The sequence below is a fragment of the Melospiza georgiana genome, chromosome Z (assembly GCF_028018845.1).
Source record: "Melospiza georgiana isolate bMelGeo1 chromosome Z, bMelGeo1.pri, whole genome shotgun sequence".
Lineage (NCBI taxonomy): Eukaryota > Metazoa > Chordata > Aves > Passeriformes > Passerellidae > Melospiza > Melospiza georgiana.
In genome coordinates, this window is record NC_080465.1 from 21377618 (window position 1) to 21393756 (window position 16139).

The 16139-nt window shown below is 38.3% G+C and overlaps 1 protein-coding gene across 2 annotated transcripts in view; it reads right to left on the minus strand.

The window, feature by feature from the left end:
* GAK (cyclin G associated kinase) overlaps nt 1-16139 on the minus strand; it is a 67177-nt gene that overhangs the window by 37325 nt on the left and 13713 nt on the right. For both annotated transcript variants that reach the window (XM_058043481.1, XM_058043480.1), the window contains exons 7-11: nt 15810-15899; nt 9753-9888; nt 9029-9141; nt 8377-8488; nt 6056-6179 (exon numbers count right to left, since the gene is read on the minus strand). In XM_058043481.1, the coding sequence (XP_057899464.1) occupies nt 6056-6179; nt 8377-8488; nt 9029-9141; nt 9753-9888; nt 15810-15899 (575 nt within the window). The remainder of the gene's footprint in view (nt 1-6055; nt 6180-8376; nt 8489-9028; nt 9142-9752; nt 9889-15809; nt 15900-16139) is intronic.

Below are 16139 nucleotides of genomic sequence, written 5' to 3' on the forward strand. Positions count from 1 at the left end.
TCCTGTATGCAATGCCATTTAACAGTATTTATGCAGAATGGCATAATCAGTGTCCTAGCAATGATAACAACTCACTGTCTCAAACTAAAACCACAAGGGAGTTTGAGTCTCACTAGACATAGCACTAAAAAAAAAATATCAACAAAACCCTCAGCCTTGAGAAACCTTGCATAAGGACATACACAAATGGGCACAATTTCAAAAATTTTTGCACCTTTGGAAGGACATATTTCATCATGTAAGCTCAGGTGGTAATCCTGCTGCAGCCAAACCAATTAAGGCAGAAATTTACATTCAGAGCTAATAACGATTGCTTACTAAAACTTGTGATGGCTGTAGCCCTTTACAGAGATGAGAAGAGTCAAATGCTATTTCTGGATTAATCCAACAGTTTCAAGTAAGAAAACATGTAATCATTCTAATAGCAATATTTTTTTGGTATCAAGGTAAAGGGCCAACTAATACTGCAGCTGTAGAACACAGAACCATTATCCCTTCAACACTGTAACACCAAGGTTAAGCAGCAACTTGTAACATTGGCACAAAATTATTCAGAGCAAAAAACCAACAGTACTCACACCCATTCCCTTGGGAAGACTTTCAGATAATGACTTCTTACTAACAACACCACTCAACTGAGCTTTGGTTTTTACATTTGTCTAAATTAAAAAGCAACATTAGGAGCATAGATCTCATCGCACACACACAGATGTAAGAGCGCAATTTAGTATGTCAACAACAGAGCACAGCATAGTCAACTTAAGCTCTATATTTAGTAGGAGTATTCCAAGTATGTGACTATTACACTGAAAAAGCTTCAGAATTTCTGCATAATTTTAATTAAAATGAAGCTTCTTAACTGTAAAATTAACACAAGTCTCAAAAAAATCACTATATCCTTGAATTCACTGAACTTTATTCTGAAGATTTCACAGCTATTTCAGTGGTAAGACCTGAACACAAGGTACTCCGTTTTCAGCAGAGTGTTGTATGTCATAATGGTAACTGAGATTTCTTTAAACAGTAAGAAGGTGAAAAAAGCATGTATTCTTCACATTGTTTAAACATTCCTATGCATTTCAAGATAAAATTCTCTGACTAAAAATCACAAATAAGGTCTTTCCTTTCATACCCTTAACCCTTAAGCAAAAATTTCATTTAGATAGCAGTTTTGCTGGCAGGTTATAACAGAAGAAAAGCATGCAAACATAGACATACATGAAGTGTTTTCAGCCTGTGGTTCAATATGGGAAAAGTCTCTGTGTTTTTAAGGGTCTAATTAAACTCAAAAAAAAAAGTATGATATGACTCCAACATTTGGTACTTATTTGATGATACAGACTTCTTCAAAACTGGGTGTACTTCACTGTGGGACAGGACTAGACTAGTCTAGTCTCTGTATGGAGGCAGGGGGTTATTTCCTTACAATATCTGATGGAGGCCTCCAAGAAAGCTGGAGAGGGACTTTTTGCAAGGGCATGTAATGACAGCAGGATATGAAGGAATGGCATTAAACTGAAAGAGAGCAGATGGATACTAGTCTGGTCTAGTTGAAGGTGTGCTTCCCCACTGCTCAGGGGTTAGAATCAGATGCTGCTTTCACTCAAAACTACTGTTTGATTCTATGAAATGAAGCAAGTAAGACATGAATTCTGATTTTGCAGAATAAATACCAAAGCAAAAATAACAAGTTCTAACCACATGTTAAAAACTTCTCACTGTGTAAACGGTTGGCATTATCATTCTTGCCAGAGACTAGATGCACCTAAAGACCATAAGTAATAAACAAAAGACCATTCCAACAAATTAAAAACAATGGAAATAAATTAGCAACTAAACTCACAAAATAAACAAGATAACATACAGAACAAAATTCTACAATAGTACCATCTCTTTACTAACAACTGAAGATGATAAAGAACTAAGAATGACAGACTAACCAGCACAGCTACAATGTGAGCATATAAACCATTAAATTAAATACTGTCCTAACACTAAGCAATCTTCCTCCAGACATCTCTACACTTACAAGATGGAAAAAAATATCTATCCATCTTTTTTTCACTTTATTTTTTAAAATCTAGGAAGAAAAACAGCAATAAAATTCACATCAATCTGTTCCCACTTGGTTTTCCTTCATGAAACTGAATTAATCATGCAACTACCTAGTGCAATGCAAATATCCATGAAATAAAATATTAAACAAGAAACAAAATCACCTTAAAAGCCAAGAAAGCAAGCATAAAAGGTAGCTAATTGTTCCTAGATTGCTACATTATAATCTTTTCAGCAAAAGAGATTGTTCTGACAAAGCAAATGAATACTGATCACAAGTTTTGCCTGCTGTTTTCAATACCAGTGAAGATTTGATCCTTAAAACATTTAGCTATATTTTTTGTAACCTGTATGGATGCAGACCTCAATAAGCATAAAAACTGGTACCCAAAAAAAGAGCACATCAGCTAGATCGAGGCTCCTGTCTGTGCAGATGCTGCCACTTCACAAAGCAATGCATATCTTCTCCATCTCCACCCTGGTACTTGCTTTTAAGGCAGTTTGTAACAAGAGGGCTGAACCTCCATTGCTCTTTGTCCTCTCGCCTGTATCTATAAGCTGCTGCGTCTGCCTGACCTGAACCTGCAACAGAGGTTGTGACACTTGCAACTGAGGTGGACTATGGGACAATGAAGATAGTCCTTATTTACTCTCCTGTTCCAAGCACCCTGTAATGTGTTTCAGTTCTCAGATTTTATCATTTATTAGGACTAATAAGAGACCAAAATCAGAATCAAGCTAAAGACAGCTACAGAAAAGAAAAAAATAAGTTTTTTTCTCACACCAACAAAATACTTAAATCTTACACTGTAGTTTGGATTCAGCAAGATAGAAGTCTGTCTGCAGACAAAGGAAGTAATCCTGTAATTCAAAAAAGCAATGATAAGTAGGAAGGAGAGAGCCTACCTAATGAAATGATAGAATCCAAAAGTGATTAAGTGGGGTGAGGAAAATGCATGACAAAGAAGAGACATTTTAATTTTTCCAGAATGTCTGCTTCTTATGTTGGTTGAAGAGTTTTGGAAAGGCAGTCAAAGATGCAACAGCAGAAGAGGTATTCTCACATCGCCGATTGTACCAGCTATATCCGCAACACAAGTTTGTGAAGGCAGAGAATGAATATGACAGAAACAGACATACCCTATAGCAGATGCAAACAAAGAATTAACAATTCAGCTTGATTAAAACACAGTTTAAAAATGCACAAGCCCAGTGGTGGGACTCTCAGTAGAACAGTGAATTTCAAATGCTAGCAATGTTAAAATACTAAAGGACTTAAGTCTACCTTAGGCTCTACAGAACAGTAAGTATTGGTCATGTTAGTTCATATTTTACCATTTCACTGTTACATACAGCAAGGATTCAAAATAAAAGGCAATACAAAGAAGGAGAACTACACAACTCAAGGCTGTTAAATAATATTGGTAAATTAAAAGTGGAGAGAGTTTGTCTTTCAGTCACTGGAAAAATAAGTATTAAAGTAACTGATTCTCACTAGCAGAACTACATGCTTGGAGCATTTCCTCTTTTCTTCCCATTCCTCAGCCCAATGACTAAATCCACTCAGATAACACAGGAAAAGAACCGAGTTGTATGGAGACAGAGGGTGCTCCACAAAACCAAAATTTGCTTATGATAGTACAGAACTTAAACAAAAATTTGACCGTTTCACATATTGTGTCAAAGGCGATGGTCAATAGTCACCTAAACAAAACCCTAATTCAACCAACTGAGTCCAAAACATCTGAGAGGGACTGACCTCCTCATGATCAATCTTGGGACATAGCATACGCTGTCTGACAGCCCTCTGTCAACCCACCATAGTCCACGTAAATGTGTATTCCTCTGTAGCTCGAAAAGGTCTCTGGCTAATTGATCTTATTTGGATACGACAAAAGGCTATGTACCCTCCCATTAAAAGCTACAAACTAGTATGAGATCAAACAATTACATTTTCAAGATACTCAGTTCTAGTAAACATCTATATGTGACTTACTGTAATTTCAACAAATGAGGTAAAAGTAGTGAGTTCTCCTTTCACTAATATTTAGTAAATTCCACAAGCCATGCAGTAAGCTGTTGTGTTCAGCCACAGAACACTAACTAGCAACTAAGAAGAGGCATACTAAGTCTCAACAATAAGACAGATGCAAGACTTATTTTGGGCAGTCACCATAATCTAAACAAACAGTTGTAGAGAAGAGCATGAGAACTGAACAGAATCTTTTCAGACAGCAAGTACTCACTGTCCAGTACTTCAGAAGTTGCTAGATGAGCTCTGCAGATGTGGCTGGATGTACAGTTACTGTTTTATTCCTTGCCCACTACACTTACTATGGAAGCAAAGGAAATCACACAAAGCAAAAAGCTACACACATCTGTAAGGTAAGAGAAATAAAAATAAGGTGTAGGCACAGCATAAGCCACTCCACATTAAAAAGACAATTTTAGACAGTCCTAATCCATTGCTAGAAAAGGGAAAAACTGCGCAAGATGAAATTCAAAAAAGTGACTAAACTTACAGCCTTTAAGGAAGAAACCACTTGCAAGAGCAGGAAGAGAAAACTGCTTCAAACATAACTAAGTGATGAAGGTGCACCCAGAAAGTCATGTGGAGGCAAGAGAATAAGAAAATGAAGTGTAGTAGTACTTCAGATGGATGTAGTGTACAATAAAAACACAGTAAAATCTAACACACAGCCATGGGAAAGTAAGGCTTGTAACTTTGTCAAAACTGCTTTTCATCATGCAACAGCTTGTTCTCCTTGTACACCTCCCTGCCCTGTGTCTGTCCATGTGGTTTTTCCAGGGAGAAAAGTTTAATGCCACTGTCCCAGTTACTTCTATAGAATGCTTAAGGACAAACCACAGCAGTGCAGCTTTTGCAACTTTTAAGAAATAGAGGACCTGGCCTTCCTAAGCCATATTTAGAAGTTTTAACAGACTAAGCATAAGAGCCAACAGCTAAAAACACACTTGAAGTGGATACAGAGGTGCAGTATCTACAAATCTAACTTATCTGACCATTATAAATACTTTAGAGCAGTATTATGCACAAGTAACACTTGAATTTTGAAAAAAAACCTACATATGTAATCATATGAATAATGAATAATATATGAAGAAACATATTTCACAAGCTGTAACACAATATCTAAAGGAATACAAAGCCTACAGTGAGACTTATCGTTCAGTATTCTTTTGGAGGGTCTAATTCAAAGTATTCAGTAGTGACTTACCTGCTCTTACTTAGAACTCTTAGTTTCTTAAAACTAAGAAAATTTAGCTCTTAATTTCTTAGAACTAAGAAAACTCTTTAACACTGCATAGAATTTTATTATGAGCTAAAATGTATAAATTGTACAGACTGGTTAATATTGGTCATAAGGAGGTAATAGAATTATTTGAAATGGGACTGATAACCTGATCAGAAAAAAAAAAAAAAAATCACACAATACGAATCCGAAAACATATACCTCTAAACATGAGAGTATTCATACATGCAATACAGGGCACAGGAGACAAAGAGTGCCTCTCACACTGTCTTGAAGACATAGAATTCCACCTGGAAACCAAACTGATGAGCTTATTTCCCTGCAGGTATTTTCCCCTTCTCACATCTATTCTCTTGATTTGTACATTTCACCACTCCATCTTTTTAATTCCTCTTTTATTCATGAAGGCCCTATCTAATAATTCAATTCTCCATGCTGCTTCAGCCCCCACCTGCTCATGTCTCAAAAGTTTTCAGTATTTACAGTAGGGCAAGTAGTACTTACAGACAGGCTCTTTACTGCAACATTCTCAATTCTAGTACATGACTGTTGAAGTAACTTCTGTATTAATATCATACATAAAATCTCAGGGAGTAGCTATCAATTATAACAGCTCAAACTTGGACAAATATGCTGAATATACCATTTCTGGAGTAAACTCCGTGCCTTCATTTAGAACTCTTATCAGCACAATTTTTTATTTTTTGTATTTTTTTTTTACTCACTTGGCCACAGACTGGATAACTTTAGAAGATGTATCCTTAATATTAGTGAAAAATCGCTCTGTTCCACCCCTCAGAATATCAAAGAACCCTCCATAAGTCTGGTCACATTCCGCAACGGTCAGGCCTAGAGTAGTTGAATAAAAATAATTGTACTTTATTATGGAGCCCATTTCAGGATATGACTTAAACTATGTTGCCTATGAAGCTGGAAGGAAGTGAATGCACATACAGGCTACACCTTGCTGTAAGGCTCGCAGTTCTAAAGTTCTCCTTAACTATGACCTATGCAAAAAAAATAGCACTTCCAGCAGTCAGGAAGTACCAGTGATATACCTAACACATTGCTTAATTTGCTGTCTGTAGTTATGAGAAAACAAGGTAGAAAATTCTGGAAGTAAGGCATATGCTTCATAGCGTCAATGCAAACATTGCCTTTCTTTAGTACCAGTTTCTAAAGTGCAGCTTATCATAAGCAGATCTACTTAATCATCTCCAGTAGACACATTTTAATACAGGGCTTCAGAAGCAGCTGGCATAGTTAAGCTTAAGTTTTAAGCACAACATCCCAGATAGCACAATATCACAGCACAATATACCTATTAATATGATTGTATACAACAAACAGTAGGCATTCTTGCACAAAACAGATGGCCAGACAGAATTCTGATTTTAATTGCATTAGGATGTTGGATTCTATCCCAGAAATTGATATACACGTAACTAGTGCAATAAATGCTACCCAATTTTAACATTTCCCCTGGAAAATTAATATCCCTTGTCTCATTGACAGTTCATCATAATTAATATCAAGCAAGAAATATCAAGCTAGAAGGAAAACTGAATACAATATAGTTCCTTGATATCTTCTACACTAATTGAAGTGCTCCATATTCAGATATAATAGTTAATATGGGTGCAGAAAGAATAGTAGAAAACCAGATCTAAATAAGACTATTAAGCTTATTTTCTTTACTCTATTAAGCATTTTCAACTGAACATACTCTGGATTACCTATTTCTACAGACTAACTATGTCAGCTTTGAATTGTGTCATTTTGGAGACCTTTTTTTGATTCCATTTAGTTATGCTAATCCAACAACTGTTTTTCTCAGATGGAACCCCATCTCTTCCTCTTCACCACTGACATCCTACAGTGCAACCCTCTCCTGAAGTCTGGCCTGGATAATATTTCCATAATTAGCTGGATTCAAGGCAGCACCAGCTACAGCTGTTCCTGAAAGTACTGACTGGATACCCATTAGACTAAATGCTGCCTTTTTCCTTTGAGGCTGTCATACATGGTTCTTCTGGAAGTGAAAAACTAAATAGCTTTAGACTACTGTCACTGTCAGATGCACTTCAAAATATCGTGTGTTAGTTTCTTGATTAGATCGGGCTTCAAGGTCTTTTTGGGCAGGAGAGAAAACAAGACAGGTAGACCCAGGTGCTTATGGAAGTATTTCTTCCTCATACAGGCTTTTTGCAGCCTAAAATAAAGACATACGAGGTCAGCAAGTTCCAAGCATTACTGAACTACTGTGGTCCATAGCCAGAATATCCCTACAATTTCTCCTGCATTTCTTTATTAAGCTCTCTGTATTCAGCCAGACATTAAGCCCATTTTAACATAAAGTGATAAGAACACACCGCAAATAGCTGCTATCTTTTTATGTTATAACACGTCTGATGTTAAATAGTTCCTCTTGAAAAGCAGAGGCAACTGTCGCTTTTTTTACCTCAGAAATTCAGTGTAAAACACAAACTCAGGCTATGTCCTGATTTCAGTACCTTCTGCCACAAGGTAACAACATTTCAATTAAAATACAGAACCAAAGTTTAAATTCAAACTCCTATTAAACGTGGCTCTTTAGAGAATGCACTTTCAAATATCTTTACCTCATTTAATAAAAAAATTTCAGGGTACAAAATAAGCTATTTTCACCTGTTTGTCATAACCTGAAGACTCTTCCTCTACAGCTCTTATTTGTTAGATCATTACTGCTTCTCCTAACCACACTTTCATCAAGTTTTAGTTCGCTTATGTCAACACTCCTGCCTCTACGGGTCAATAGTGCACTTTAAATTGTTTTCCATAGGAAACATAATTTTTATCTTGCACAGCAATGAACTTGAGAAATTCATACTTGCATATCAACATAAAACAAACCTTGAAAAAAAAAATACAAGGCTAGAAGCAATGATATAAATACCAAATAGCTAGAACTAGAGCAAAATATCTAAAATCCCCAAATTACTTTTTTTCCCCCATGGAAGATATGCAATTGTCTTTATACTAAAATGACATCTCTTTTTGAACATACCTGCATTGTACATATTGTTGAGCTGCCCTGCAGGCTTGGAGCTCTGCGAAACAGATGTCACAGATGTCCGAGGCTGAGCATTGTTTCCATAGCCTCCATTCTGCTCCAGGAGCTGAGGAGAATAACACTCCAGATGAGAATTTTCTTGCTAATTTAGCCATCTTGCTATGCTTGGCAAATTACTGCTCCTTGGTGAGAACAAGCAAACTAAACCTCAGGACAAAGCCAAAGAAAGTTAAGATACACTAATTAATGCAAATTAAGCATTAAACAGGAGAGGCCTAAGTGGTTTCAAGTTAGTGTAAGAGGAGTCCTCATATACATAACTTTTCTGTGCAAGTTAATTATGATAGAACACAGCATGTCAAACAGAATGCTAGCGTACTAAAGATTAAACCAAGAGGATGAAAAGATTTTCAAAAAGCAGTAAGAAATACTAAATTTCTCTTAAGGTCTCTGTGCTTTAAAGGGAATATTTTCAAAGATCCTACGAGTGATACTGACCAATTCAACTGAACTTCAAAATAAATCAGTGCAAAGTTTTCAAAATATGAACAAACAGGGGACCTGCTCTGAAATCTTTTACTAAATGCACATACACTGCAGAGGACAAAAAGGAGGCCTAATCAATTATACTCCTTAGACATTTTACCTCTGTGATGGGGGATTTAGGATTGACATTCCTAGCTGCTGCAATCTCCTGCAGTTGGTTCACAAGTTCAGTGATTGACAATCTCTCCTCTGGGTTCACTTTCAGAGTAGAGCCTAAAAAAAAAGGAGATCCAGACAATGTATCAAACCCTTAAAAGCTTTTCTCCCAGCTGATAATAATTTTCAATACATTCCAGTGCAATAAGCAAACACCTGAACAGAGTGGAGAAACTACCAAATCAATATCCAAATGTATTTCTCATAATAGTATTCATGAGAAAAAACAACACTACATAGAATCAATAATATTTCAAAGAATACACCTTGGGATCAGTTAATAAAGAACATCAGAGGTAACTTTGTGTCTAATACTATTGCAGTCAGATACATTTCTGGAACAATAATTAGTATTTCCAGTAACCTATCTGAAACCTGAAGCAAACAATTTTCTAATCAAGTTCAAAGAAACCAAATCAAAACACCAGTTGTTTCAATAGACTAATTCAGATATCAGGCAAGACACTTAAAGGAAACTAAAAAAGTAACTTTCACATAAAATTTCATAATTTTTCTATAATCAATTAGGATTATTAGTAAAATAAGAAGTTGATGCAGTTTACCTTTTTCATCTTCACATATCAATAACATTCAACTATCAGTAAAACAACTGTTAATAACAACATGTATCCACAAAGACAACGAATAAAATAACACTGTAAACTTACGAATGAGATCATGAAACACAGAGTAGCGGGTGTCATTTTGTGGGATGACATATTTGCCATTGACTATGCGAAGTTTAGCTCCATCTTCAAATGGGTGTTGCCTAAAGCATAGCAAGTACAGGATACAGCCCAGAGCCTACAGAGGTAAACAGAAATACTGCATCATGGGGACCTTTAGGCTGGAGAAGATCTTGACAATCCTCAGTTGCAGAGGTTAACTCAGCACTGCCAAATCCACCACTGAACCATGTCCCTCAGTACCATATCTACACATCTTTTAAATGCCTCCATGGATGGCAACTCAAGCACTCAACCACTGCACTGGACAGCCTCTTCCAGTGCACAATAACCCTTACAGTGAAGAAATCTTTTCTAACATCCGACCTCAACATCCCCTTTGCAACTTGAGGCCATTTCCTCTTGTCCTATCACTTGTCATTTGGGAAAACTATTCTTGTCAATTTTTAAAAAATCATTTAGAAATCATTACAAGAAATTCATTTTATGAATTTCAAAGCATACAAAAATGAGTAGTCTTGCCATACTGAACATGTTCAAGAGCAGGATTATTCTTTCAAAAAAAGTTTCACCAGTTTTATTTCCTATCTCCATCCTGTGCTGCAAGGAGACACATTTTATTTGTCAAGACAGAATTTACTCTAACTTAGATATGTTGTTATGCAATACAGCCAGATGTAAAAAAGCCAGATGATTATGTAAGTGTTAAGCAAATTGCTTAAATAACTCTAGGGAGACAAACAACACTCTCTCTAAAACGCATCTTCTGATAAAGGTCTGAGGAAAATAAGCCAAAATGACAGTCCCTTTATTCCCTACAGTCAGATGGCTATTCAACTCTTGGAACAAATAAAATTTAAGATCATTTTATGACAAGTTTATTTAAGCCTCAAAAATCACAAAAGCTGGACTACTACATCCTGGGGACTTTCAAGTTCCTTCCTGTGTCCAACTTGAGATTTTTTTGTAACCTGAGAAGACAACAACTAACAAAGACAGAAGTCAGCTCTGAATTCTAATCTCTGAAAAATCCAGGTGTTAAGTACTGGCTAGCGTAACTGAAACTGTTACTGAAGTAAGTGTAAATTGATACATGTGTTTTCAAATCAATTAAGATATTAAATATGCTGGCAGAATTGTAATATCATAACAGAAACATGTTCCATTTGACCTATAAAAGTTTGATTATAAAGCGCCCAATGCCTCCACGTAACTGTTGGCACAATGAGTTGAAAAATTCCTCCTCTAAGTTTCTTCTGAACCCCAGTATGAATAGTTACTTAAGCATTTGAGCCTTTATAGCCCTCACAAATTAAGCAATCCATTGAAGATGTTCCCTAAGAAAACTGCCCAGTGCCTCTAGCCCTCTGTGTGCATGATCTCCAACTGCCTTTGGTTCTCAATTTATCCCAAGAGCTTCTAAGGTCTGAAAGTTATTCAAGTCTCTGAGGTGTAGGGATTTAGTTAATCCAAAATACTTTGAGGACCAGGACCAGAAATAAAGTACATATGTTAATTCTGTATATTCTTGCACATTTCTGTCAGGCTGTGGAAAAAAACTCTGTAATGTGTAGCATCATACAGTCCACACTAACTAATCAAGCAGGGCAGTACAGAACATACCATCTACTCTTCCACAAAACACTTGCTCACAAAGTAGATCATCATTCAGGTATAGGAATGAAAGTACTCCCTGTACTTTCTCCCAGAGAGTGTCTCCCAGAGAGTGTCTCCCAGAGAGTCGAAGACACTCTGCGCATCAGGAGAGAGCACCCACAGCCACACAGGAGAGAAAAGCTCCAAGGCAACCAGCTGAACACACAGGAAACAGACAGGCCACTCAGATTTGATTTTTGCTTCAATTGCTGGAGAATGTTTTTCATTTCCTCTGTTCTACCTGTAACTTAGGATTGTAACTGTGATAAATTTTGGCTGTTTTAAACACTGTCATTCAATTTGGATAGAAGGTAATCTCAGTTACAGCATTACAAGTCCTCAAAGCCAACATCATCCATACAGCCTCAGCACTGCTACACTTGACATAAGAGCCCATTCCCTTGGAACGTTGTCCCAAAGCTGCACAGCCCTTCTACAGAAGTTACCCAGATCCATCTGAACACTCATATGCCAGAAGGTAAAAAAGCAGAACAAGAAAGCAATCAAAAATAGCTAGGAGTAATTTTTTGACCTGCTACTGGTCCTTTACCAGCAACTAATTTAAATCTTCCTTAAGGTGAGAGTGGGGTTTTTAAAAATTTCAGATAGCGTTTGGGGACAAGGAAGGGGTAGGATTGTTTGGAACAAATGAAAATATTGTTATTTTTCCCCTAACTAGCTTCAGGCAACAAGCAGCACACTAAAGTTCTACAGTACAGCTGCAGGATGACACAGATATTAGACCAAAGTAAAATTAAGTCAAATTAAACTAAATGAAACCTGAAGAGATTGTTCAGCTCACATTGAATTAAAAGCTGCAGGATGCCTCGCATGGACCATTAAAAATTTTTAATTAGATATTGGTTAGGAGAACCCAGCTTTGAAATTTTGCTCCTTAACAAACATTTCCAAAGTCCACTCCTTTGCTTTTTCAGAAGTCTTTGAGAGTGAGAGGGTATGAAGGGCCTTCTAGCATGGAGAAAAATCACTTGACAAGGAACAGCCTGTCACTTAGTTGAATCTGAATTTAGGAATTCACATTAATTTTGAAAACAAGTAGCTAAAACATTTGGATTTAGTGTTTATTTTCTGATCTTTAGACTTAGGTGGGAAATGTACAGAAACCAGTCAGCCAAGTCTAAGAAACTCTGGACTTATAATGACACCTCACCACATTCCCATTGTGGAGTCAGTGTGGTTGATAATAACTTTTCATCAGTTCTACTGTTTTAAGACAGCATTACTTCCTTTGTTTTTAAGCTCACGCAATGATAAACACACAGACTCAAGAGTGTTAATCACTCTACTTGCTTTCTTTGAAAAATTGGTTTTTTTATCCTAAGCACAAAATACAAATCATTTATGCTTCCAGAGACAGGACCATATTCTACTGCCAAATACTTTTATATTTTTATTGAATCCAAAGCATAAAGGAAAAAATACAGAACAGTACGTTCCAACTCAGGTATGGTAAATGAAACAGGTCTTGCCAAAACAGGAGACCATGTTAACACTAACATATACAGAGTTATTAAAAAAAAAAAACAAACTGCAATTACCCTTTTGAGTGAGGCTTTTATTAAACACATTTCTAGTTTTGTTTTTGACTGGACATTAGTAAGACAAACCTGAATGGACAACAAGGTTTGGAAGGAACTTATGAATGAAAAGAGGATGTATCATCTTTGGAAGGAGGGTCAGGTGTCTCAGCAAGTATTTTAGGGGGTTGCTAGAGCATGTAGAAAAAAAGTTAGGGAGGGAAAAGTTCAGTTCGAAATTAGTTTGGCAACCACTACAAAGGACAATAAAAAATGTTTTTATAAATATATTAATGGCAAAAGGAAGGGTAAGACCAATCTTTGTTATCTACTGGATGTGGAAGGGAACTCAGTAACTGCAGATGAGGAGAAGGTGGAAGTGCTTAACACCTTCCTTGCTTTCATCTTTACAGGGAAGATGGCTTGTCCTCAGGACAACTGTCCCCCTGGGTTGGCAGATGGTGTCAGGGAGCAGAATAGTCCCCCTGTTGTCCAGGAGGACACCATGAGAGAACTGCTGAGCCACTGATGTTCATAAATCTATGGGCCCAGATGGGCCATCCCAGGGTGAGGAGGGAGCTGGCAGATGAGTTTGCAAAGCCTCTCCATCATTTACCATCAGTCCTGGCTCACTGGGGAGGTTCCAGATGGCTGGAAGCTGGCCAGTGTGACGCCCAATCACAAAAAAGGGTGGGAAGGAGGATCCTGGTAATTATAGGCCAGTTAGCCTGACCCCAGTACCTGGCAAGGTAATGGAACAGTTCATACTGAGTGTCATCATGCAGCATCTACAGGATGGCCAGGATATCAGACCCAGCCACATGGAGGGGTCATGTTTGACCAGCCTGGTCTCCTTTTATGACCAGGTGACCTGCCTGGTGGATGCAGGAAAGGCTGTGGATGTTGTCTGTTTGAACTTCAGCAAGGCCTTTGACACTGTGTCCCACAGCACATTACTGGACAAGCTGGCAGCCCAGGGCTTGGACAGGAGCACTCCTTGCTGGATTGGGAACTGGCTGCATGGCTGGGCCCAGAGAGTTCTGGGGAATGGTGCTGCATGCAGCTGGGGCCAGTCACCAGGGGTGTCCCTCAGGGGTCTGTGCTGGGGCCAGTCCTGTTCAATATTTTTACTGAGGACATGGATGAGGGTATTGAGTCTTTCATTAGCAAATTTGCAGATGACACTAAGCTGGGAGTGTGTGTGTATCCACTGGAAGGTGGGAGGGCTCTGAAGAGAGAGCTGGAACAGTTGGATGGATGGGCAGAGTCCAATAACATGAAGTTTAATAAGTCCAAGTGCCAAGTCCTGCACTTTGGCCACAATAACCCCCTGCAGCATTATAGGCTGGGGATGGTGTGGCTGGACAGGGCCCAGGCAGAAAGGGACCTGGGGGTGCTGATCCACAGCCGGCTGGACATGAGCCAGCAGTGTGCCCTGGGGGCCAGGAAGGCCAATGGCTCCTGGCCTGTGTCAGGAATAGTGTGGCCAGCAGGAGCAGGGAGGTCATTCTGCCCCTGTACTGGCGCTGGTGAGGCCACACCTCGAGTGCTGTGTCCAGCTCTGGGCCCTCAGTTTGGGAAGGACCTTGAGACACTTGAGCGTGTCCAGAGGAGGCAACAAGGCCGGTGTGGGGCTGGGAACAGGCCTAGGAGGAATGGCTGAGGGAGCTGGGGTTATTTCATCTGGAGAAAAGGAGATTCAGAGATGACCTTACAACTTCTCTACAACTCCCTGAAAGGTGCCTGTGGTCAGGTGGGGGTTGGTCTCTTTCTCCAGGCAGGAGCTGACAGAATCAGAGGACACAGTCTCAAGCTGCACCAAGCGCAGAAATGGTTTGCCCAGGGAGGTGGTGGAGTCACGATCCCTGGATGTGTTTAAAAAAAACTGGATGTGGCACTCAGTGCCATGGTTTAGTTGAGGTGTTAGGGCATGGGTTAGTTTTGATGATCTTGAAGGTCTCTTCCAACCTAGTGATTCTGTAATCCTGGCTCAGGCTGACAGTATTTAATGCACGTTAAGAGACCAAACAGTCAGAAAAAATGTGTTTCATTTGTGTTTCTTCACATGCCACAAGGACATCACCAACAGCTGTAGAAACTGAACAAGAGTTTCCACAACATCTTGCAACCAATTTAATACACTGAATGAAGTTCCAAGATTCCATAAATTTTTTTTTAAAGCACAAGAATTACATTTTCTCAATTTGTCTTTTGATACATTGCTGATACAGGTAAGAACTGAACAGCTTGACATATGCCTCTGCAAACTGAGTTGTTAAGCACTGCAGTACTGGAGAGTACTTCAGTACTGCAACATTATGCAGCTGAGGATTTAATATTTACCTCTAATTCTCACAACAGATTTTTTAGTGAATGTGAACAGCTTATCATCCATTCTGCAGAAAGCATGAATGATGCTTTCTGCAGAATGGATGATTGTTCTCATTCTTGATATCTGTCAGTATTTTAGCTACACTCCATACCTGGACATAACCATTTTGAACTCAGCCATAGGCTGTCCCAGGATTATATGCATGGCAGGGCACAAAAGGCAATTTGAATCTAAGGACCCTAAGTATTCTGGATTTATGGTGGCAAGCTCCACCTAGGCAACAGTTCTACCAAATGGGAGAGAGTTCAGCATTGTCTCTCAAATAGAAGTCAAGTTTGATCCAGGAAAAATCCTTGCACAGTACATCTCATTCGTTTAACATTTAGATACAGAATCCATACTAAAGTTTATTTTGATCTAAGACATCTAATCAAGAAACTAACACAATGCCTGCAAAATCAGTTTCACTGTGACATGAGCAACTATGATGAAGCAAGAAAAAAGACTTCTTACCCAAATGTCCTGCTTTTCACCAATTGGGAAATTTGAATACAAGTCTATCATTTCTGGTGTCCTGTACATTGGTGTTGTATTCCTTGTGATCTGGAGAAGACAGAATTTATTGAAACAATATTGAACAATGAGCTTTAACAGCATTCAACCAAGGAAACATCCCTCCATGTAGAATGGACAGTACATTTTTAAAAATTATGTAAATGGACATCATTTTTAAAACTCATTTCAGAAACACTTGTCATGGAAAAAGCCATCAATTGAATCCCGCAATAGCCGCAACAGCTTTGACATAAGGTCACATGAAGAGTAGGACTCAAATAACATTGC